The 25002-nt window shown below is 31.1% G+C and overlaps 1 protein-coding gene across 2 annotated transcripts; it reads left to right on the top strand.

Moving 5' to 3' along the window:
• Positions 1 to 7025: 7025 nt before the first annotated feature.
• Positions 7026 to 8838, top strand: LOC115695730 (RING-H2 finger protein ATL48). Of its 2 annotated transcripts, none has more exons than XM_030622802.2 (3): positions 7026 to 7156; positions 7270 to 7368; positions 8424 to 8838. In XM_030622802.2, the coding sequence occupies exons 2-3, from the start codon at positions 7293 to 7295 to the stop codon at positions 8594 to 8596; spliced, it is 249 nt and encodes an 82-aa protein (XP_030478662.1). In that variant the 5' UTR covers positions 7026 to 7156; positions 7270 to 7292; the 3' UTR covers positions 8597 to 8838. The 2 variants fall into 2 exon arrangements, with proteins under 2 accessions (XP_030478662.1, XP_030478663.1); XM_030622803.2 differs by having other exon boundaries at positions 7262 to 7368.
• The last annotated feature ends 16164 nt before the right edge of the window (positions 8839 to 25002 follow it).

Below are 25002 nucleotides of genomic sequence, written 5' to 3'. Positions count from 1 at the left end.
TAACACAACTATGTTTTACTTACTAAATATACTGACACATATTTTATTTTTATAAAACAAATCGTTCAAATAATTATACTATTTTAATTATTAATTCAAATAAAAAACTAAAATATTACGTGGCTTGGCACGTAATAATCACCTAGTATATATATATATATATATATAGATTATGAAGCTCTTTATCTTCATTAATTTGAACACCACACACATTTCATTCACTTGACTTTAAAAGACTTTAAAAGCTAAGAGCATGTCAAATTAATTTTTTTTTTGAACTCAATGTGTAATTGATTTAGTCTAAATATTTTATGGAAAAAATATTAAAGAAAAAGTAATTAATTCAATTAGAAAATTGATTTTAAAAAATAAATAAAATGAAAATTTTAATTTTTTTTATTTCTCCATGAGTCTCAGACTCTCACTCTTTCGGTCTCCCCATTCATTCTCTCTCGTTCGTTCTTTGTATGACATCAAAGGAATATGCTAAGAGCATCTCCAATGAAAGTATAAATAAGTGGTAAAAGGCTAAAATATAGCTCATTTAACAAAAAGTGTGCTCTAATGGTGTGCCAAAAAGTGACGTAAATTTGACACATAGCAAATTTTATGCCAAATTTAGCACAATATTTGCTATGATGTAAAATTTACACCACAATAAATGCACTACTTTTTCATTTACATTTATGTCATTTCTATTTTTTTATTAGTATATTTAACTATCACATTAAATTATGAAACATTTATATTTTTTTTTTATTGTCTTACATATTAAAATAATAATAAAATTTATTATAAAGTTATTAGATTTTATTTTTTTAATAAAACATTAATTAGATATTAAATTTTACATCAAAATTTTATAATTGTACATTGGAGTACGAAGCTAAAATTTAGTGTAAATTTACCACAAAATTACTTTTTGTGCTAAATATAACACAATTTTTACATCTCCCATTAAAAATGGTCTAATGTGATCAAATTATTTGAAATAGGGATTTGGTGAGTGGTTACTGGTGAACACGATTAAAATAGCTTCTAATTTTTGTCATTGTTCATTCTTTGAGCCAATTTTTGTCACTTTTTTATTTTCCCCGATGATTGATTATTAATAACCAATCAATTAATTTTTTTATTTTTATTTGATTAATAAAAATTATTGAAAATAAATAAATAAAGCAAGACAATAATTAAAAATTTTAAAAAAATAATAATAAAGACAAAAATTATTACGATACCTATCTATCCTTTATTTCACTTCCTAATATAATTACTCAATTTCTCATCTTCTTATTCAATTGACAAGTTGAATTGAATAGTTTATAATCTGGTTAAGGCCTATAAACCCAATTGATGTGAAAACTCTTTATATTCTTATGGTGAAGTTTAATCATAAAGAAAGCATTAAGCAAAGTAACTTATAAAATCATACAAATAATTTAGATACTTTCGTCCTAAATAAATTTGTATCATAAAAATCAAAGCATATTCAAATCTCACCTTCTAAAATTTTGATTCGAATTCATAGATAACAATTATAGATGACCAGTAAATAATTACAAAATTAAAACAAATTGTATGGAATTGAATTATAAGAAGAAGAAGAAATTAACAATAAAATTAATCCATAAAATAAATTTAAGTTGTCAAGAAACATAGAGTTTGTAACACCCTAACTACCTTAGGCGTATTACGTGATTTTTAAACGTACTGTGCAGCTCGTTGCTAATCAACGAGGTTTATGGAAAAACGTGATTAATTAAAATTTTGCTTTTTAATTAAACTTATAAACCATATTACAAAAGACTCGGGATCCCGATTATAAAAATATTTACAAAAAGTTTAACTGTTTAACTGTTACATAAAAATAAGGGTCGTCTAACGACCAGTTACAAAAATTCAGCCTTGCTGTCCCGAGGATCGTACGCTCCAGGCCTAACCGCCCCGACATGTACAATCTCATAAGCTCGCTCACGGTCCATCAGCTATAGCCTTGCCTTTACCTACACATAAACGTAAACTGTGAGTCGACAGACTCAGTAAGAAAAGCATAATAATATCATACATAATTCTAACTGCCGTGTCCAACACGATGCCGAGTCCCGCCATCGCCATGTCCAACATGGTGCCGAGCCACTCTTGCCATGTCCAACATGGTGCCGAGTTTTGAACGTTCATAGGGACGGTACTATTGACAAGTATCCTCCCGATCGGTCGAACCGGTCATACTCCGCCTTGGTCATACTCCACTCGTACCGACGGGATAGGTCAATAGTACGGAACCACCAACCAAATGTCGGCTGATTGGTCGAACCTGGTCATACTCCGATGCTTGGTCATACTCCACGTACCGACGTGACAGGGTTGGATGGTTCGAAGCCTATATACATAACTAATGTAATCTAGCAGGCTTCCTACATGCACGCTAAACATGTAATCTACATATGCATACTGTTATACTAATCTTACCTGGATTCCGATTTCAGGTGTGCCGGTCAACCTGATTGGAACTGAAGCTGAGCGGCGGATTACTGGCTCCTAAACCATAAAAATCACAACGCTATAAGTGACACGCTAAATCACTTCCCGGGGACTTAAACTAGGAACTAAAAGTTTCCCTATCGATAAAAAGCATGGCAATACCCCTAAAAACATAAAAACGAGGAAAACTAGGGTTTCTGAAAATTCCCCAACCGGTAGACCGGTTGCCCAACCGGAATTCCGGTTCTGGGAATTACTGGACACCCATCCGGAATTCCGGTTGCACAACCGGAATTCTGGTTCCTCGCAGGAATTTTTCAAAAATTCCTAACTTGATCAATTCTAACCCAAATCCATCCAAACCTTCCAGACCTGTTCTATATGTCCCAAATAACCATTCAAAGGCAACAAAATCACCCAGAACACTCAGAAACAAAAATCACCATGTGAGCTCCAAGCTTTGAGTTAGAACTCAAACTTGGCTAAAGCTCACTCACAAGCCTCAAAGCTAGCTTAGAATCACATAATCAAGCATAGAAACATAGCAGAAAACAAAACCTAGTTCATGCAACAACTACAGCCACCAATTTCTCAATTTTTACTTTGAAAACTAAACTTTTGCATAAGAAAATTCTAGCATGCTCAACCTAGGAATCACACACCACAAGTAGCTTAATTAATATCTAAAAATCATGCTTTTTAACCACAGAAAATAACCACAGAATGCAGCAGTAACAACATCCAAAATAACATGCATTTACTCATCTTTTTATCAAAAATTCCAAGAAAACATAGAAGGATAAGTTCAAGGATCTTACCTACAATTGAATTACACTTAAAATGGTAGAAAAAGGATTGAATTGATGAGAAAATCCCCCAGCCCTAGCAGCTCACACCAAGCCGAAATAGAGAGAAAGAATGAGAGGAAATTCTCTTTTTTCAAAGTTTTTTCTAATTTTTACTAAGTGTTAAAATGAAAGGAGAAAATGAATTTTAATGCATATATCACATTATTTCAGCCAAGATAAACAATTAAAATATACATTTATTCCAATTAATAACTCACATAAGACAAAACACTAATGGGGCAAAAAGACCATTTTGCCCCTCCACCACAAAATCACATAAATCATACTAAAGGGGTATTTTTGGGAAATTCTAAATTCCCGGCCATTCCCGACATTCCCAATGTCTAAAACCCGTCCCCAAACTACTAACACACTAAGTTGCGATTTCTACTGAGCCAAACGCCGAGTTCCAAAATACCGGACACCGGAAATGCAAAAATATGCAAGCTACTGAATAACATAAATAACAGTATAATAAATTATTTAAATAGCTATAAATAATTTCATAATTAATCACAATTAACTGATAATTTCCACATTAACTAAGCGGGCTTTACAGAGTTCCACCTCAAAACCAATTGGTGATGAGTGGAGTAGCTCATTTTCTTATATATGGCTCAATACTTTTACATTTAATCCATGTGAGACAAAATTCTCCATACAAGTAGGTCACATAATAATCTTTAAAAGAAATTAGACACTAAAATTATTTTAAAATAATAAAAATTCAATTAAAAACATAAAAGATAGAGATGGAAAAGATAGAACATTGTTTGGAATCCTCCAAAGGTGTTTTTTGCTCCAAGCCTTCCTCTTATGCTAAGAATTTTCTAATTTTTGAATGGTATTAGATCTAAGCTCTCAGTCCCTAAATACACAATTAGGAAGATTTTATAAAATCCTCCAATGCCCAAAATTAGTCTCCAAGTTCAAATGATAAAAGCCTAGCTCCAACTCGTTTTATAGACAAAATTCGGAAAGTTTCCCAATTTTTTTTTTTTTGCAAGAGCCACGACTCTTGTTTTCTGATTTTCTGCTGTGACGACCAATAGTATTTTGGCCATAACTCTCTCAATGTAGCTTGAAATTAGACGATTCAAGATGTTTTGGAAAGATGAAAAAGAAATCTAGAACTTTGATTCAGAAAGTTTTTCCTGAAAGTGAATAGATCATAGTCAAAAATTATCTTGAAGCTTTAGACTTGATTTTCAGTCACAAACAGAGCGTTCAACATCCAAAATTTAAAATTTTTCAATTTATTTTTAAAAAGTGGTCACTCTTGATTCTAGAACATGAATTTTAAAGCTAAAAATGCAAACTTTGACCAAATTGAGCCAACAAAAAATCTAACTAAGCATTATTGGAGTTTCCTTTTTCTCTTATAATTTTTTATTTTTGTCTCAAAAAGGGTTGAAGAATACCAAATTACCAAAAACTAAAATCTCCAAATATTTTTCCTAAAAAAACAAACAACAACAAACATCAAGCATAAATTCCAACAATAAAATAATAAAAATATCAAAACACACTAAATTTCCACATTGTTAAACATAACATAGTTTACTCTCAGCTATAAATTTTATAACTAAATCTCAAGATTAATTCGAAAGTTGCAATTTAATTTTTAACAATAATAACAGTACATACATTAAATAAGTTTACTACAATATATATAATTCATTAATTATGTTTACATATATTATATTATTGATAACATAATATCATCAATCAGGGGCGGACCCACATTGTAGCGAGGGGGGGCAGTCGCCTCCCCTGAAAAAAAAATCGAGAAAAAAATGTATATGGATTTTAATTAGTTACAACATATATTTGTATTAAAAGATGATATTTTCAAACCCCACTAACTACACTTTATATTTTCTTTTTAAATTTATTTACGCCCCCCTCACTTTAAATTCTGGGTCCGCTGTCATATTGATATGGTGGAAAATTCTGATACTACCTCAGTAGAAAATATTTCTTGAGCTGTTGGAGTAAATAAAGAAGGTTTTTGTGGTAAATGCAAGGCTTCCAAATTTCCTTCCAACATCTCAATCACTTTATTCATGGATGGCCTATTTGATGGCATTGTTTGAATACACCACAAACCTACTATCATCATCTTTCTTACAATTTCATTTTCTAATTAAGCTTGTAGTTGCACCCCACAATTATATATATATATATATATATTTAATGTTGTTACCTATTTGATTTCTAATTGAGCATATTTTTTATTAATCACTTTAATTTATTTTATTTTTATTGTTATTTTGGTTTAATTTTTATATTTTTTTAGTTTATGTATTTTAATTTTTTTTTTATATTTTTTGCAAAGAACTTGTAAATATTTTTTTATATGTTCAATTAGTGGTTTTTGTACGGTGTTATTGTGTTATTTATAAATTTTAATTGTGTTAATGCAATATGTTAATATTTAATAAATTTGTTTTGAAGTTTGATTGTTGTTAAATTGTTTTTGTGTTGTTAATTAGTTGTTTTGCATACTGAGAAAAAAAATAGCCCTACACGCCCAAGCTTTCTTTGGCCACACTGCCAACATGGCAGCCGCAGAGTCTCTGCCGCATTCTGACACTGTAGTTCTGCGCACGTCAGTAAATGACTTTACCCTTCCCACTCACGTGTAAATCTCAATCGTCTGTCGTATTCATTTTACACCTGAAATTTATTTCTCTATTGTATTTTTGTAATAAAGAAATTTTATAAATATTATTTTTATAATTTTTTTTAGTGTAAAAATTGATTTATTTTTAGGATGATATAAATATTTATTTTAGATAATTTTTGCTAAAAATAGAAAAAAATCTCATTTGGTCAAATTGAAAAATTTACCAATTCTCCTAATATTAGTTAAAATAAGTTTAGGGAATTAATTCAAACTTCCCTTTACATAAGCTTATTTTTATTTTAGGCTAATTAGGATTTTTTCCATCTGAACTTTGACATGTACTAAATCATGCCTCCTGAATTTTTAAGATCGTTAAAAATACCCCCTGAACTATTGAGATTGTTAAATTTAAGGACTTTTGTCCAATTTTAGTAAAAAAAAATTCTAACATGGATGAAAGTTTAGGGGCCATAATTTAGTACATGTCAAAATTTGAGGAGGGGCATGATTTGGTAGATACCAAATTCTGGGGAGCACGGTTTAGTACATAAACAATCACCGATATAGTAAAATTGAATGAAATTAGACAAAAGTCCTTAAATTTAACAATCTCAATAGTTTAGGGGGAATTTTTAACGGCCTTAAAAGTTCAGGGGGCATATTTGGTACATGTTAAAGTTCGAGGGAAAAAAATCCTAATTAGCCTTTATGGCTAATTAGGAATTTTGGGTTTAGGGTTTAGTATTTTGACATGTACCAAATTATGTCCCCTGAACTTTTAAGGTCGTTAAAAATGCCCCCTGAACTATTGAGATTGTTGGATTTAAGGACTTTTTTCTAATTTTAGTAAAAAAGTATAACATGGAAGAAAGTTCAGGGGCATAATTTAGTACATGTGAAAGTTCAATGAGCATGATTTGGTAGATATCAAATTTTGTGGAGCATGGTTTAATACATAAACAATCATTGAAATAGTAAAATTAAATTAAATTAGAAAAAAATCCTTAAATTCAACAATGTAAAGTTCAGAGACAAAAATCATATTTACCAAAAAAAAAAAAAAAAAAAAAAAAAAAAAAAAAAGCTTATTTTTATTTTTGCAAAATTTGGCTCTAAATTTACATCTCTGTCTTAAACCCTGGCTTTTCTGTACTCCAATCTTGCGTTCTTTGGTTTAGATTATCTGGTTACGATCCAGGTAGGCTCATGGTTCGGATTCTCGATTGAGGCTTTTAACCCCAATTCCAAATCCTAACTTCATTCGATTGTTGCTAACATCCATTTTCCATTTACTCGTAAAAAGTTGAACAGGTATTCTCTTGGAGAAGATCAAGATGGGTTCAGCTGAGGCCGATTTCGATGATCTTTTTGTGGAGAAGAAACGGGTTAGGAACCCTTTTGTTCCCCTTGGTAAAGTCTCAAATCACCCATTATTACCTTCTCCCATTTTCATATTCTATTGTTTTAATATTAAAGTTTGGCGTTTTCTTATGACGGAGTCAAGTTTCAATTGGATTTTAGGGCTAAATGTTTGGATTTATAATTACCATTTTTTGTTTTGAATAAGCAATAGGATAGAATAGATATGGGATTCTGAAAATTTATTGTCAATATATGAATTAACTGCTTGGAGAATTATTCAAAGCAATGTACTTTTTTCTTTGGTTGGTATATTTTGTGTTTGGAATATGAATTTAGGAGTTGGTTATTGAGTAGCAAGGTTCATGTTATTGAGTAGGGATTGAAAATATATACCATGCTCATCAGAGCCATCAAAATTATGTGTGTTTAGTTGGATATGGGTTTTATTGGATCTAACATGGAAAGTTTTATAATGCCTCTGATCTGATGAGAATGGTCTATTTCAACTTTGATGACCATGCTCAAATTGTACTTTTTGTCACTTAAAATTTTACTAATAGATATATGACATGCTCATTTATGCATTGAATTGCATACTTTGAATCTTCTTGAGGTGATTGTATAACTTTTATTGTGGTATATATAGTGATATGCTAAAGTTGTTCCGGTTGGAGTTTCTTTTGATCCATTGATGGAGTTGACTCACATTCCTCCAACATTTTGCACTAAGGCTTGATATAGTTTTTTTTAATAAAAATTCTGGTGGAACGTGCTTTTGGTATGCTTTTTCATAAAATTGAGAAGAATTTTTTTTCTTAGGGGTGAGATTTGAATGCATGTTGGATTTCCATGTTGAATACAATCTGTGTGCTAAACTCTCTAGCATGAGAGAAAGAGGTTGAACATGAAGTGTAAATAAGTATAATCTCCAATTGTATTCATGTTTTTTTTTTTTTTTGACTATATTTGCAAGAGTAATACATGTGTAACATCAGGGTAATCTGATATACTGAATGATTTTGTCATATTGAATTGTCATTTGTTTCTGTAGTATAAACTTGTTTTATTGTAGTCTTCTAATGGGCTAAGATAAACATTTTCAGGGGCATTTTTGACTGCGGGGGTGCTCACAGCTGGGTTAATAAGCTTCAAGCGAGGCAATTCCCAGTTGGGTCAGAAGCTTATGAGAGCTCGTGTGGTTGTCCAAGGTGGTACGGTGGCGCTTATGGTTGGCACTGCTTACTACTATGGAGATAATCCTTGGCAATCAAAGTAAACTACCAAAATTCTTTTGGCACATGTCTTTATTACTTTGAATATACTGCAGTTTTCTAATTGTGAAGGTATTCAATTTGTTTGTACCTACTGTTTTTGCTTGGAAAAAAATATACATATATATTTATAGGCATAGGCTATTCTCCTAATAGAATAATGTTAGTCATTGCAGATAGTATAATGGCTTGTGCTTGTGGTAATGCCACATTATATAATAATGAAGTGCAAATTTTCTTATAACAATTTTTCTTTTCCTTTTTTACTATAAACTCAATTTGACAATCTAAAACAGGGACAATTCTATGAGTACTCATCAATAGGACTAGAGACCCTTATATTAGATATGAGTGTTCTTTTGTTTTGATTAGAATATTATCACAGTAAACTCTTATTACTGTGATAACCGAGCTCCAAAGTTAGAAGTAGTGATGTGGATGAGACTGGTACCAAAGAAAACACTTCTCTAAACTTCACATAATGACGTGGAGACCAAATCCCAATCCAGTTCAAGGAGACAAGCTTTTTAGTTAGGCATGGAAAAATGATTTGAATTTTTGGATCGGATCGGAGCACTCTGAGCCAGAACAAATGGATCTCTTATCGGATACCCGATACGCCCCACTAGCAATTTGTATGTATTGGATCCAACCTGCCCTGGTTTCAATATATTAAAAAAAAATCAAAATACTCCCTAAACGGCTAATCCTCTAACCTCCCCTAATCGTTGAAGACTTGAATCCCTATATCTCGCATCTCTACCTCACTCCGGTGTCACTTTCTCCTTTGGTGGCAATTGCCTCATTCGTCGTAATACCAATTCGAAGAATCGAGTGGGTGGCTCCGCTTGAATCAAACTCGGTATTCCTCGTCTATGATAAGGTAATTCTTAGCTTTAATGACAGTTATCCCAACAAAATTCATATTTTATGTATGAATTCAAAGTATAACCTATGAAATCAGTAACACCCATTTGCCTGTTTTTGATGTTTTTGTCTAATTTTTTTAAATGATTTTTTTTTTTTTGGTTTTAATGATTTGGGTGTCACTGATTTGTGTAAATCTTATTTTTTTTCTTATTTCGATTTGGTTCAAAGTTTAATGAAATCTCTCTCTCTCCATATATATAATAATACTGTGCTGGAAGGGTGTAGTCTTTAGTTGATAAGCACAAGCCCTTCAGCTTCATTCAACTTTTCTTGCTGCTTTACTCTGAGAGATCATAAACCTTGTTATTATTTTTAACATTTTTCTTTGTCAATTATCTTGTGGTCTATTAATGCTAAGATGTCATATGTGCTAGTTTTTGTCATTTCTCTATGTTTCTTTGAGAACTCTCAACTTTCTTGTCAAGTTCAATTAGTTGTGATGCAAATTTGAGACTTGAATTGGAATAACATTAGAATTCAGGTGGGTCAAATATCTTTTTATAAATTTTGTTTGTTGCTGTGAAAGACTGGTAGATGAGACATTGAGACCAAGATTTCCATATTGTCAATCCTTATCAAAATAGTAGTATCCACTTTACTTTTGCTTTAAGCTCAGTTTGGAAGTTGGATTTTGGTTGGAAAAAAGGGAGTAGAGAAATTATAGGAAAAAACCAAGTGAAAAATAAAAAATAATAAATTCTAATTTTTAGTATGGAAAGAAAAATTGTATAGAAATACACTCAAATTAACAAAAAATTTCATATCAAACTTGAAAAATTGACTTTTTTTTTCGTCCACACTTTTGTGTTATTACATTTTCCCTATTTTTTTTCTTCACTAAAATCAAACTTCCAAACATATCCTTCATAAAATGATAGCTTCATTCAAGAATGTTGTGTGTTTATAATGCTGTGCCTTTTAATTTTTAATTTGTTCTCATACGAGAAATTTGAGCAGTTTTAATCCAATAAAAAACTACCGAATTCTTAAATTCGTTTGGTTTGCAAATTGCAGATAACTTAGTACTAGAAGCCAACTTCAGCAGAGAACTTGTTCTCTGACCTTGCAGCTGCAGTTAGAGCAAAACTATAATTAACAAAGCTTGTTTTTGTTTATTGAGGTTTTTTTTTCTTCTATAATTAACATTTTACTTAACTTATTTGAATATTTTATATATTTATCCATAATAGCGTAATGTTGAAAAACTGTGTGACTTAGTGAAGTAAGATCTGTGAAATCTGTGTGTTGCGGTGATATAAGGATGAAAATTTGTGCTATTTGATTGTTGAAGTAGCTAGATGATTAATAAAATAGGAGAAATGCTGCTTGGTTTTTTATAGATATATTTATACTTTTTACTTACATTAATTTTGATATAGTTGGGAATATGGATCGTAGTGTTAATGTAGGTTAGATGTCTGATTCTAATTTTGAAGATGTTGAATTTGTTCCATCAATTAATACAGAAGAAGTACAGACTACAGAGTCATATTGTCATAGTGATAGAATAGTTGAAAATGAGGGTAGAGGAACACTTTATATTACAAAGTATTTATGTTAAAATGAAAGCAGTGTGTAATCACTGCTGGGTGAAATTGGTGGGAGAAAGTAGTAAGGTGACTAAGCATTTACTTCGTCACATGGATAGATGTTCCATAAGAAAGGAACAACTTGTCAAAAACCCTAATGCAAGTCCTTCAGTTACCTGCAACTTTGATCCTAAACTAGGGAGAACCAAATTGGCTCAAAGGATAATTTTGCTTGAATATGTCTTAGTGGTGGTTGAGTATAGTGGCTTTATTGTATTCAAATACTTTTTGCCCCACGTTCAAAATAGTGTCAAGAAATGCACTTACACCAATATATAAGATTGAGAAAGAAAAATGCAGACATATTTTGGAGGAAAAGTAAGAGTAGAATAGTTATAACCACTAATATGTGGACTGTTAACCATCAAAAGAAGGGATATATAGCTGTGACTGTTCATTTCACCTATGACTCATTGGAAGTTGCATAGTCTTGAGTTTTAAGTATGTTTCATGCTCTCATAATGCACAACACTTGTTGGGACTCTAATTTCTTGTCTTAATGAAAGGAAAATTGAAGACAAAATTAGAACAGTGTCTCTATAATTGTATTATTAACAATGGAATGATTGATCTTCAAAAAATTGAGAGTTAGTTTTATTTTGAAGTGAAAGTTGCTTCATATGCGTTGTTGTGCATATATTTTGTATTTAATAGTCAAAGATGGTCGTTTCTTATTGGTGGCAGTTTTGAAAAGATTAAAGACAATGTTAGGCACGCCAAAAAGATATGAAAAATTTAAATAAATTGTTGTTCGACTAGATGTGGCATATACTAAAAGGTTGTTAGTTGATTGCGTGACAAGGTCGAATTCCACATATTTGATGCTCAACACAACTTTATTATTAGATTATAAATCTATTTTCTGTAAGGCTAGACCTAGCCTTGGCATGGATCTGCGATTGAATCTAAAGAGGAAGATATTCGTAATAATCTGAAAAATGAAGACCCCAATGCAATTTTGATTTTAGATCACCTAGATGCATGAAGTTTCGTAGACAAAATTTATTCTAACAAGAGAAATTATAGTCTGCAATCACATTTGTTGGAAGATTTTTACTCAAATATGATATATGTATTTTTTTAGTTAGTTCTTGTGTATGCACTTGGGTATTCATATGTTTTTTTTTTTTTTTTCTATATGTTGTAGTTTAGTATTTTTCATATAAATTTTGATATTAACAAACTATACTTGTAATCTATATCCATCTACCTTAGGTCCCATGGAATCTCACCAATGGATACGAAAATTTAGTCAACTCATAGAGCTCCTATATGGATTCCATGTGGGACCAAACAAAAATATAGAAATGTTCTAGTTTGGATACCACACTATATCTATTCATTACTTTTTTAAGGGTCCACTATAACAATAATAATAACAAGTTAGTTGATTAATTAATTCACAAATTTCACTTCTATTAGTAATTATTTTTATTACAGGTGGTAATAATAAGATAAAAATGCTAAGTTGTATCTCAATGGATAATAAAGTTAATAAATTTGCGTTACTTACAACATATTTACATATTTATTAACAAGTAATAAAAATCAATAATAATATCATTTTCTTACATTTGCTTATTTTATTAAAATTAAAAAAGGAAGAACTTTATTTAATAAAAGATATAATGACAATTTTATTTTTTAAAATATGACTTTACAAAATAATTATCATATATTATAATTTAATTTAAAAAGATAATTTAGTTAATTTAAATATTTTGATTACATTTCTTGATAAAGTAAACAATGTAAATCATTATTCTCTCATTTTTAAATAATTTTAATAAACAATAAATTACAAGTGTTAATTTTGCTATATTTTTTTATTAATTTATTTATATTATAAATACTGTATACTAAATGTACTATTAGTGTAATAATATCTATTTGTGTTATCTACTATTACAAAATTGTTACGTTACATCACAAATTTGTAATTTTGACACCTATTTTTGATTTGAGTTCAGAATATTAAACATTTATAAACAATATAAAATACTTTTTTTTTTTTTTGAAAGAAAAATACAGAATACAAAATTAGCAGTCACTATTTTTTAAATGGCAACTAACATAATAAATGAATATATGAATATTTTATTTTTCTTTTTACAATTATAAAACGCAATTTCAAAAGTTGTATTGTCCAATTCGTATATTTTAGAAATATTATAAAATTTGCTCATCCTAGAAACTTTTATGTAAACGTTGACAAAAGAGTTGGCATAATATGTAATATATTATTTGGACTGATTGTAATTTGTAAAATACCTACTAAACTATAATTGTTGTATTTTTTTTTTATTTTTTTTTTTGAATAAACTATAATTGTTGTATTGTTTTCTCCTCAGTTGGTTATGTCCTTTTTGTATTTTGTGTAATGCTTCAATTTTATTTATTTATTTATTTATTTTGTTACAAAAGTGCTCGTGGAAGCTGAAATAATTTTCAATAATTAATATATTTTAGAAACAAAAATTAATATTATTAAATACTATAAAATTGATCACAACCAACCATTGAATAAAACTTAATAATTAAATCGTATATAATTAATTATTTATAAATAATATTATTATAATCATTTAGTATGAGAGTTTAGAGTGGTGGTGTCACTTTTTTTTCTCAGAAAGAATCATTTCATCAAATAAAAAAACATATGTACAGCAAAACTTAAAAATTGTGCACCAATATTTGTCTAAATCTGAACTATTACAGATTTTGTTAATGTATGAATTACTCCATTCATTCATAGATCATGAAATAACATATTACAAGAAGCGGTGGTGTCACTTTTTATCTTTACCGATAAGAACATCATTGAGATTCATACTACAACAAAAATAGATTTTAATGAGGACAGTACAGATTTGGTTAGTGAAAGGTATTTTTTTCGTGACTGATGACTATCAATAACGATTTATCGTGAGTAAAAATTTATTGGTAATAACTCGTGAAAGTAAGTATCAATGATGAAATTTAAAGTCGTCAGTAAAAGTAAGTATCAATTACGACAATATCGTCATTGATAATAAGGTTTTTTTAATACTATACCTAAAATTAATTTTATTTACAAAAATATCTTTAAGAAAATTATTTGCACAAAATACCGTTGTGTCACATCAACATATATATCGAAATTCAAAATAATTACTGAAAATAGAAAAAACTAAAAAAAAAATTCGTTTTCAGAAATTTTCATTTTTTGGGAGTTTTGAAAAAAGTAACCATTTAGTTGTTTTTTATGTGAATAAAATATCAATTGGTTACTTTTTCATTAAAAATTTGATGTGAATAAGATATCAATTGGTAACTTTTTCATTAAAAATTTTATTGCTTTTCCATTAAAAATTTTAGAATTTTATACATATATAAATAATAAAATAACCATTTTAATATGTAAGAAATGTATATATATTTTTCTGTCTCCAAGAAAAAAAGACGACTAATATTAAAAATAATTTTTTTTTTTGAATTTTTAGGCTATATTATGTTATTTTATTGTTTAAGATACCTTGAAGTTTCTTTTTTTTTTTTTTTTAAAAAAAAAAAGATATCTTGAGGTTACTTTTTTTTTTTAATGTAACTCATATATGAAGTCTACTATTCAATTTATTTACAAATTATTTTATAAACATATTAAAAAAATTGTAAAAATAAATTTATTTTTATTTAATCTTATAATGTCTAAATATAAAAATAAAAAAATATTTTTTATTAATTGTTTGATACATTAAATTTTATTTAAATTTAAATATTATTTATTTATTAATAAAATATAAAAAAAAATACATTAAACCTATCATTCTTCTCATTCTCTTTCTCCTCCGCCATAACCATCTTCTCTAACAACTTTGAAAGTGCCAACTAAGCCGTTGACGACGAGCTTTCTCCATCGGTAGGGCTAGAGCTATTACTCCGCTTGTTGTTAATTATTAATATCCAAGTGATCGAATTTCGACATGGGCGGAGTAGATTCGGAGGTGATGAGTATAACTTGTTTGTCAGAGGGGGAGTATAACTCGTTCGTCGGAGGAGGAGTAATGGGTGTCATTGATACGAATTCTAGCACCGATTGTGTCATGGATATGATAGATGACTGAAACACTTTTTTCAATTAGTGCTCCGATCTTGAATGTTAGACAGAGGAGGCGGAAGAGGGTGTCCGACTTTCAGGACTTGAAGGTGCTATTGGGAAGAGAAAGAGGCGGTACTATCAAAATATACCAAAATAATTTAAACAGTATATGTGGCACTTCAAAATTTAATATATAACGTTATAAACTGTATTAATTAAAATAATGTCAAATTCTTAATTAAAATGAAAACAACACTTCCCGGTGTAAATTTTTCTTAATAATATGGATATTTATTTTTTTTTAAAAAAAAAAAACAAAAGGCTCAGTTTTTTTTTTTAAAAAATATATAATATTTATAAATTGATATTTTTACAAAAATTAATTTCTATTAAATATTTATGTTTTTTTTAACTAATTTTGTAATAAATATTGATACACAAAATTAATTTATATTTTTATAATTTAATTAATATTATAATTTTTAAAAATTTAAAATAGAATTTATTTTTCCTGTCCAAAAAGATAAATGAGATTGCATGGGATTGTAGAGTTAGCTAAGGAGGCCTTGGATGAGTTTCAAGGGGCTGTCGTGTGTGGGAATAGTCGGGTTTTAGGGGTCAATGGGGGTGTTAGGGGTTCTGGTGTGGAGTTTGGGTCTGCTGGTTTGGTGCAGGCACAGCTGAGGTGCAGTGCGACCAGGCTAGGAAGATGGTGTCCTCCTTTAGTGGGCGAGTTTGTGTTGTCCATTGATGCGGCGGTCACTTTGGGTAGGGGGTTTGCTGGGTTTGGGGGGGTAATCTGTGTGTGTGGGGGGGAGAGGTGTGGGCGGCCTGGGCAGTTGGTGGTATCGGGGAGTTTCAGGTGGCGGTGACGGAGCTTCTTGCTATGCGAGTGGGTCTTCAGTGGGCGTCCATGTTAGGGTACAAGTTGGTGAGAGTGGAGACGGATTCTTCTGTGATTAATTCTTAGATTAATTGTCTAGATTCTATTATTATGTTTAAACCAATTGTTGCAGAGATTATTTCTCTTCTAGCTGTTGTTGGTGGTGGTTCTTGTTGTGCCATTTCGCGTGTTGCGAATGGTGTGTCCCACGCACTAGTAAAGTCTGTTACTAGTTTTATAGGGGTTGATTTGTGGACAGATGTTTGTCCTAGATTTATTAGTGCTCCTGTAATAACTGATTTGATTTAATTTGATACATGCTTTCCTTCAAAAAAAAATTAATAAAAAAAGATAAATGAGAAGCCTAAGAATGAATCATTTCTTTTAACAAGTTTTCTTTTTTCACACCATTAATCCAAAATACCAAAGAATATTAATAGGTATAAACATTTTTTTATAGAAAAACAAGAAATAATAATATTACATAGATAAGCAATCCAAAGCAAACCCAAACTAAAATAAAAAAGAAACCAAATATAAAGATTAAAAAAAATAAAACCTAAACCAAAAATACAATCAAAAAGAAAAATTAAATCTCTAATCCGCGAGCTCAGACTGTCTCTCCAAGTGTCCACTACGAACTCTGACAATGCAAGCCCGATTCAAACTCCAACCGCCGTCGTCGATGGAAGATCTAAAAAAGGAAGCAACAAAAAAAAGTAGATGAGATATCTTGTAGAATAAAAAGAAAAAGATGGATCTGGCGAGAGGGTTGGGGCTTTTGAGTTTTGGAGGTTGGAGAGGACCATGGCGGTCCTCGTTTGAGTTGTCGATGACGGACAAGGCCAGGCTAGGCCATGGCTGAGGTGCCGCACAATGGACTGAGAGGGAGAGAAAGAAAGAGAGCAAGTGGGTTTGGGGGTTTCACTGCCTGTAGCCACTGTGGGAGTGGTGGTAGTTGACTATAGTGGTTCGCGATCCGAAAAGGTCTCCAGCTAGGTGTTCTAGCGAGGCTTCAAACGGAGGAGAGGCTTTAGGCAGTGGTTATTTTTCAGAGAGAGAAAGAGACATAGAGAGGGTTTAGATGAGATGAAAGAAATGGAATGAAGAGGAGATGAAATGTTTGATGTTTTATTTTTTAAAAGCCCAAACATCAAAGACGACCATCAACGATGACAAAGTTGTCAGTGATGGACTAATCAACGATAATGTGTCAGTCCATCCCTGGCAACTTTGTCGTCGTTGATTCGTTTGGAAGGAAAATTCTTGCTCAATCCAGCAGTTCTTTTTCGAAAAGAAAAAAATAATTACTGACGATAAAATTATTGTTGATAAATTTTTCAACAATAATATTATCGTCAATAATCATTTATGTCGCCACTGATCTTTTATTTTACAAAAAAAAAAAAATAGTTTTTATCAGTGACGATCCTTAAATGTCGTCATTGGTACTCTCACTTTAAAGTGAGGACTTTGGATTGTTACTAATAGTGCGGTCATTAATGGCTATTATTCTTGTATTTGTTTGAGTAATTTGCGGTATAAATACTTAAGTTTAACTCTCAGTTGTAAATAAATACTTAAGTTTAATTTTTAGCTATACTAATATCTATGTTATAATTCTGAAACTTCTTAGGTACTTGGTTGTTAAGTGTTATAAGTAAATTGCCATGTGGCAATCTCTGATTGGTCCTAATCATTAAATTTTTATTTTTTTTAAAAAAAGTAGTTTAAATATACTAATAAAAAAATGACACGTGGATAGTAACTTGACATTTAATGGTCAGGTACCTTAGTACCTATGGAGTTCCTGAAATATTACTTAAGTATTATTAACGTCAAAAATTGAACTTAAGTATTTATGTACAACCGGAAGTTAAACTTAAGTATTTATGGCGCAAATTACTCTATTTGTATTGACACAATTATAACTCATTTTTTCATGTGATGGTATGTATTGTAATTTTAGCAGATATTTCAATAAAATCCAAAAAAAAAAAAGTTCTGATGTGAGAATTCAAATAGTAACGTGCACAAATGCCCATTTGATAGTTTCGAGAGAAACACAAACGAGCGTAGTTCACGTCATTCAGTTAACCTCACACAAGTGTAAAGTTTACTTGGGAGAAAATATTTACCCCAAAACTAGCTCTGATGACATGGATGTCAATATTTGACACGTGGGAAGAAAGATGACATCTTGGAGTTGAGTAGTTCTGAGCCATAACAAGTCGACTTGGGAAGGGTCCCTAGCCCTGCGCCCAGGTTGACTTTAAGAACTCTAGGATGGAAGTTCAGACTTCAATAACTCATTTCTAACTCACTATCTTTTGACATTATATACATTGAAGACATGGAGCAACCAAATCCAGGCCCTGTGTGCTAAAATTACACGAACCTGCACCCCGAAGTCAACCTAGGCACCTACGGTTTCACCCAGCACCCAGGTTCGCATCCTTAACTAGGGTTTTAGTTTTTGGGACCGTCTTAGTGAAAATGGATCAAACTTTGCATTGGGCCATGAACTAGACATACCACGAACATATTTGAGACATCATAATCAGATTTGGAGAAAGTTCATTTTTGAGCACCCAACGTCCTGGTTAACAATTTGTCAATCAGAGCGACTTCCAAGTATTAGATCGACAATCCTACTTTTGCATCATCTTTGCCTTCATTAAAAATAGGGAAATATGTACTTTCAGGGAAGAAACAACTATTCTTGGGTGCTAGAAGCAAGGCCCAGCGCCTAGGTTAACACCCGAGGCTGGCCTAGCACCCAAGTCAACACCTGGGGTTGGCCTAGGACCCAGGTTGGAATTTTGTCCACCTGGGCCGATTTCGATGATGTATTTCGAGAACTCTTCTAAGCATGTTCTTCATTTTAACTAAAGATTAAGATTCAACTATTTTCGGTAACTAAACAGAACTTTTGAGGGGTCAAAACTGGGACCCAGCGCCCAGGTTGACACCTGGCACTGGGCCCAGGGACCAAGTTGACATATTGCCAATATGTAACTTTTCCAATCAGATTCTTGAAAAAGTGTTTTAGGTATTTGTAAAGTCCTTTTTTGGCAAGTTAGTTGACAAAATAATTTTTCCTTTTTATGGTAAGATTCTTGTGCATTCATAACCGATTTCTTACCTTGTTTATTCGGTTTGTAGTTGCTCTTTTCCTTGTTATGAAAGTTGCACTTTTCAGCTGAACTTTCCTTTGTTTGGAAACTTCTTAAAAGAGAAGCAATTCTCTTTTGGAAAGTTGTCTTTTTTAGGGAAACTTTGATTATTGCCTTTTCCTTATTGATTTCGATTGTATCTTGATACAATCAGAATATCTAATCTGTTTTTGGCAGGAATCAAGCATTGATAGAGGATCGGACCCGATTATAGCAAGTTTCCCGTTTCTGGTCTGATCTGCTGCGTCAGCATCCGAATCTGTTGTAGCAGATCGTGTTTTCTTAGGAAAGTTTTTTGTACAGCTATAGATTCGATTTTGTGACTGTCTCTAAGGTTTCTATGTTCTATAAATAGAGCCTAGAGAGCAGTCATTCGGATCAGCTCTTCCATTAATCATTTTTTGCACTTATATTATTTGAGAGAAGAGAGTTTTTCTTTGTTTTGTGAGAGCCTAGTTGTTCATCTAGGTTCTAGTTGGTTATTTCTATTCTTACTCTGTCCTAGAGGTTGTGAAGAACTACTTGACTGAACAAGAGATTGGTGTTCGGGAGAAGACTTGATAAAGCTTTACTTCGGGAGGAAGTAAGCACTTGGTCTTCGGGAAAAGACTTGTTGAAGCCTTACTTCGGGAGGAAGTAAGCACTCACACTTCAAAGACGAAGGGAGTTCGGGCTTGAAGGTGTTTCAAGAAGTCAGATACTTTAGAGGGAGTCTAAACTTGTTTAAGTCAATTGTCTTTGTAATTTTGATACTTTATTACTTGACTTCATTCTCTAGGCGTGGCCCCGTGGACTAGGAGTGTTCAGGAGAACACTGATACCACGTATAAATCTCTTGTGTCAAGTTATTTATTTTTCTGCAAATATTTTATATTCTGCCTGTTCTGTTTTGTCACTACAAAACGAGTTTCTGCAGTAGCAGAATTACTTTCTGCTTCTGCAGACGCATACAGTTTTATATTTTCTTATATATAATTGACATTTGCAAAAATACGGTTTTTCAGTATTTTTTTTGTCATTAGAAATAATGAAGATGCAAGCAAATTTAGGGAGAAAACTACAAACTTGAGGGCCTCAAAAGCTGAGCCCAGCACTCAGGTTGGCCCGGTGCTGGGCCTAGTGCCCAGGTTGATAATCAAACCGGTATGTTGGTTTCAATCACTCAAATGGCAAATCTGATATGAGAATTCTCTTTGGAATGGTAAAAAATGGGGTAGGAGACCTCGTCCTCAAGTTCTAAAACCTTTGAAGTATCAAAACGACATCCCAGAAGCTCTGAAATGAGCATCGAGCGCCCAAGTTGATAAATGGCCTGGTGCACTGGATTCTGCTTATCCGATTCTAATTTTGTTTTGACCGTTCATCTAGTTTTCCACAATAACTAAGATCCATGAAGTCAAAGAAGTCAAATTCACAACTTTGCATTTCTCATTTCTAACATGGGAAAACTACTCGAAAATGAAGAGTTCCTCTATTTCTACAGACTAGCAACATCTTCGAGAACTAGTGACCAGCCTTGCTACAACATAGATCCAGACTAATTAATGTAAAAATATCACTTAAGCATAAAAAATTACATCCCCATAACGTTTTCCCACTCACCCAGCATCCAAGTTGACGTCATAGGTCAACTTGAGCGCTAGGATGTCAACCTGGACACTAGGTTATGAACTGCCTTTAGTAAATAAACCATAACTCACTGAATATTGATTTGATTGATGCGATTCAACTTGCATTTCAAAGATATTTCAATGCTCTATCAAGTAATGTCTCACACTTTAATCGCAATTCTGAAATTATCGACCTCAAATTTCACCCCAAGAGAGTTACGAAAATAAGCTCTTGCTTACTTGGAGCGGGTCTTGCTGCCCTGACATGGGCTCAGAAAATTGACTATCAACCTCAGAAGTTAACTTTGACCGTTAGATTATCATCTACAGTCAAAATTAGCCAATTTAGATATTTTCATATTTTGAATTATTTTTTTCTATTTTCAAGGACCTCCTTCACCTATAAAAGGAGAGCTCCCCTAGCTTATTTTTAATATTTCAAAAAATTATCCACAAGGTCAGAGTATCTCTATCTAGTTTCTCTCTCTAGAAACCAGAGCTTAAACACTTGATCTCTTGCTGTAATTAGCATCTCGTGAGAAATAAAAACTTGAAGTAGACGTAACTCTATTACCATCGCGACATGGGGAGGGAGCTACTATAAATTGTTTGTGTCTCTCTAAATTTTTCACTAAAACTCATTATTTATCTCGCCAATTTAGCGAGTTGGTGTTGGTCACTTTTTAGCATGAACAGTACCGTGTGTTATCATAATGAGCAATAATAGGCTCAAAGTTGTTAGTATTGCTCATTGTAAGAGACTATGTAATAGTGTTGCTCATGTCTTGGCCAAACTTGCTTTAAAGACAAGTAGTAGTATGATTTGGTGGTTATGGAGTCCTAACTGTATTGAGGATCAGTTGATAGCAGTTGTTATCCTTGAATAAATCCTCACCCCACCATTTTAAAGTATTTATTGCTCTTGGTGTTTAATAGTTGAGACATTTTCTCAAATGTCATTATTAATTAGTAAAGGTATATATGTTTATAAAGCAACAAAATAAAATTATTTTTGTTTGATAATGTTGTGCATGATATTAGAAAAGGTTAAATCGTGAGAACATATCGATTTTTCTCATTTAAGAAAAAGAAAAAACAAGACTGGGGAAATTATATATAAATATCCTAGAGTAAATTACTAAAATAATGATTACTCATTAAATTTATAATTTAATTCATCAATGAAAAATTGAGTTTTTGCAAATGCTAATAATTAATACATAAATATACTGTATATAAAACTGTATACGTCTGCAGCAACAAAAAAGTAATTCTGATACTGCAGAAACTAATTTTGCAGAAACAAAACAGAACTGGCAGAATATAAAAATAATTACAAAAAATTAAATCACTTGACACAAGAGATTTGTACGTGGTATCAGTGTTCTTTCAAACACTACTAGTCCACGGGGCCACGTCCAGAGAATGAAATCAATTAGTAAAGTATCAAATATTACAAAAGCAATTGACTTAAACAAATTTAGACTCCCTCTAGTGATTTGCCGCAACCCTTTGTAATCCACCTTGCTAATTTGATCTCTGAAACACACCAAGTAGTGAACTCCCTTCAGCTATTAATGTGTACTTACTTCCTCCCGAAGTAAGGCTTAAACAAATCTTCTCCCGAAGATATATGCTCACTTCCTCCCGAAATGAGACTTGGAAAAGTCTTCTCCCGAAGACCCACGCTTGTTCAAAGCTTCTCTTCAACCTATTCTATGAATAGTATGAGATTATAATAAGAAAACCAAAACCTAGTTGAACACTCTAGGTTTTTACAAAAGAAACACTCTTCTCACTAAGAAAGATATGAAAATATGAGACTTGAAGAGATGAAAACGTTTGACTGCTCTCTAGGTCCTATTTATAGAACATAGCAACCCTAGAGACAGCCACAAAAACGATTTTCCATCTGTACAAAACTTTCTTAAAAAATTCCTTATTTGCAGTATCAGAATCGAGTTTCGCAGTAGCAGATCAAGACAAGAAAGGAAACTTTTCAAATTGAACCAAGATCACGAATTTAGACTTCAAACCTGCCAAATAAAGATAATTTGGTTTGTTCTAATAAAGGCAAAATCGAAATCATCAATTAGAAAAAAGAAAAGTCAAGTTTCCCAAAATTAGACAATTTTCCATAAGAAAATTTCTTCTCTTACAAGAAATTTCCAAACAAAGAAAAGTCCAGCTGAAAAATAATTCTTTCTTAAGATAGAAAAGAGTAATAAAATGCATAAAATCAATGTAATAAAAACAATTTAAAAGCTCAATAAAATGCACATTAATTAAAAAATATTTTGACAACTAAATTACCAAAAAATACCTAACAATCAAAATATAAATTAAAATAATGTATACATACTTTAGATCACTCGAATTTATATAAAGCATTAGTAAAATATATATTATTATCTTTTATAGCATTTCTAAGGATAGTGCATTATTCCCACCAAAATAGTGGTGAAATCTTCACACTATTCTACTCTAACAATTTACCAAATTATCAAATTATAAACTAAATTAATATGTACTAAATTTCAAACTATTAATAAGAAAATTTTGAATGCATAACTTTTTCTTTTACTTTTAAGTTTTAACTTTTTTTTTTAATTTAATTTGTTTTAAAATTAATCATAAATTATTTTTAATGATATGCATAGTTATATAAGTATAAAATGTGAAATTTTGTAAGTAAAATATATATATATATATTTAATGTGATATTTAGTGTAAATTATAAAAATTGTTGCACTAAATGGTAATAGATTTTGTACCAAATTAGTCAAAGTAGTACAATCATTAAAGAAGGTCTTACTAGCTAGTTGCTAGGGGTGCACAAAATATAGACTAAACCAATTAATTTGGCTAACCTAACTTTTTTTTTTTTTTTTATAGTAAAGGGTTATGTTAAGAGTAGGTCATGGCTCATTAGGCTCAAAAGTGATATGTCATGTAATTATGGGTTGGGCACACTTGAAGAGTGTGCATAAAACGATCTAATCTAATTACAACCGACTGGTTCAATTACAACTGACCGCCAAACATTGAATATCTAATTGTGATTGGATCAGATTGGATGTTAGTTATTTTTGAATATCCAATTAGATCGGATCGAATGTTGGGTGTGGTGTCCGAAAATCCAATACATCTAACATTTAATCAAACTCCTCAGTATTTTCATTTAGTTTGGATGAGTAATTAAATTTTATTGTGTTACACTTAATATATACATATATAAAAATTAACTTTTCTCTTTGGGATTGGATTGGACCTGCATTTAAAAAATTGGATAGATCTGATCCGATTCAAAATATACTAGGTCTAAAATGCTGATAAATCTGAATCAATGCAATAGAAATACATCCAATGGATAGAACCGATCAAATCCAACATTTAATGGATGTTTGATCGATTAGATAAAATTAATTGGATCGAATTGAATATGGTAAAATCTAATATCTAATATATAATTGGATCGAATCTGAATAGCCTAAAAATATTGGATGTGGTCCAATGAACATTCCATCCCCTACTCTAACTCTATATGACCCAATCCAACTCATTTCTTGATAGACGTTCTAAATTTGAGACAACTTTCAAACATAAAATATATTTTACATTCACAAAATATATATTTTACATTTTAATAAATAAATTATATTATTATGATAACCTTATAATGTTAATTAACCGAAAACACACCACTAACACGTAGTCTCTAATTATCTTACTACTTCCACCAACAAGTCTAACGTGAGAATCGGTCATTATTATTAACTTTGCTACCTACACAATAATACCACTATCACTTTAAATTTTTTTAAAGCACTATATTTACATACATACACACATATATATATATGTTTACATATTTTTTTTTTCATTTTTTGTATGCACTAGGTTAAATATTTTATCATATTTGTAACATAAATATTAAAGTTTAAATATTCATCTCAATCCAATCCCCCCTTATATTATTATACTAAGTAGGGTTAGGTTGTACAATAAAAAAAAGGCTCATTTAGATTTTTACCCCCTTAACTTTGATATATACTAAATCATGCTCCCTAAACTTTTCAAGTCGTTAAAAATTCCCCCGAACTATTGAGATTGTTAGATTCAAAGAGTTTTGTTCAATTTTACTA

This window comes from Cannabis sativa, chromosome 6 (genome assembly GCF_029168945.1).
Source record: "Cannabis sativa cultivar Pink pepper isolate KNU-18-1 chromosome 6, ASM2916894v1, whole genome shotgun sequence".
NCBI lineage: Eukaryota > Viridiplantae > Streptophyta > Magnoliopsida > Rosales > Cannabaceae > Cannabis > Cannabis sativa.
Note: the sequence above shows the minus strand (reverse complement) of the source record. Positions and strands in the feature narration are given on the sequence as shown.

Bases quoted from the DNA above. Each gene is read 5' to 3' on its own strand.
- LOC115695730 (XM_030622802.2), top strand. From the start codon at position 7,293: ATGGGTTCAGCTGAGGCCGATTTCGATGATCTTTTTGTGGAGAAGAAA. The intron at 7,369-8,423 runs GTAAAGTCTCAA...AAACATTTTCAG, and splicing joins GAACCCTTTTGTTCCCCTTG to GGGCATTTTTGACTGCGGGG.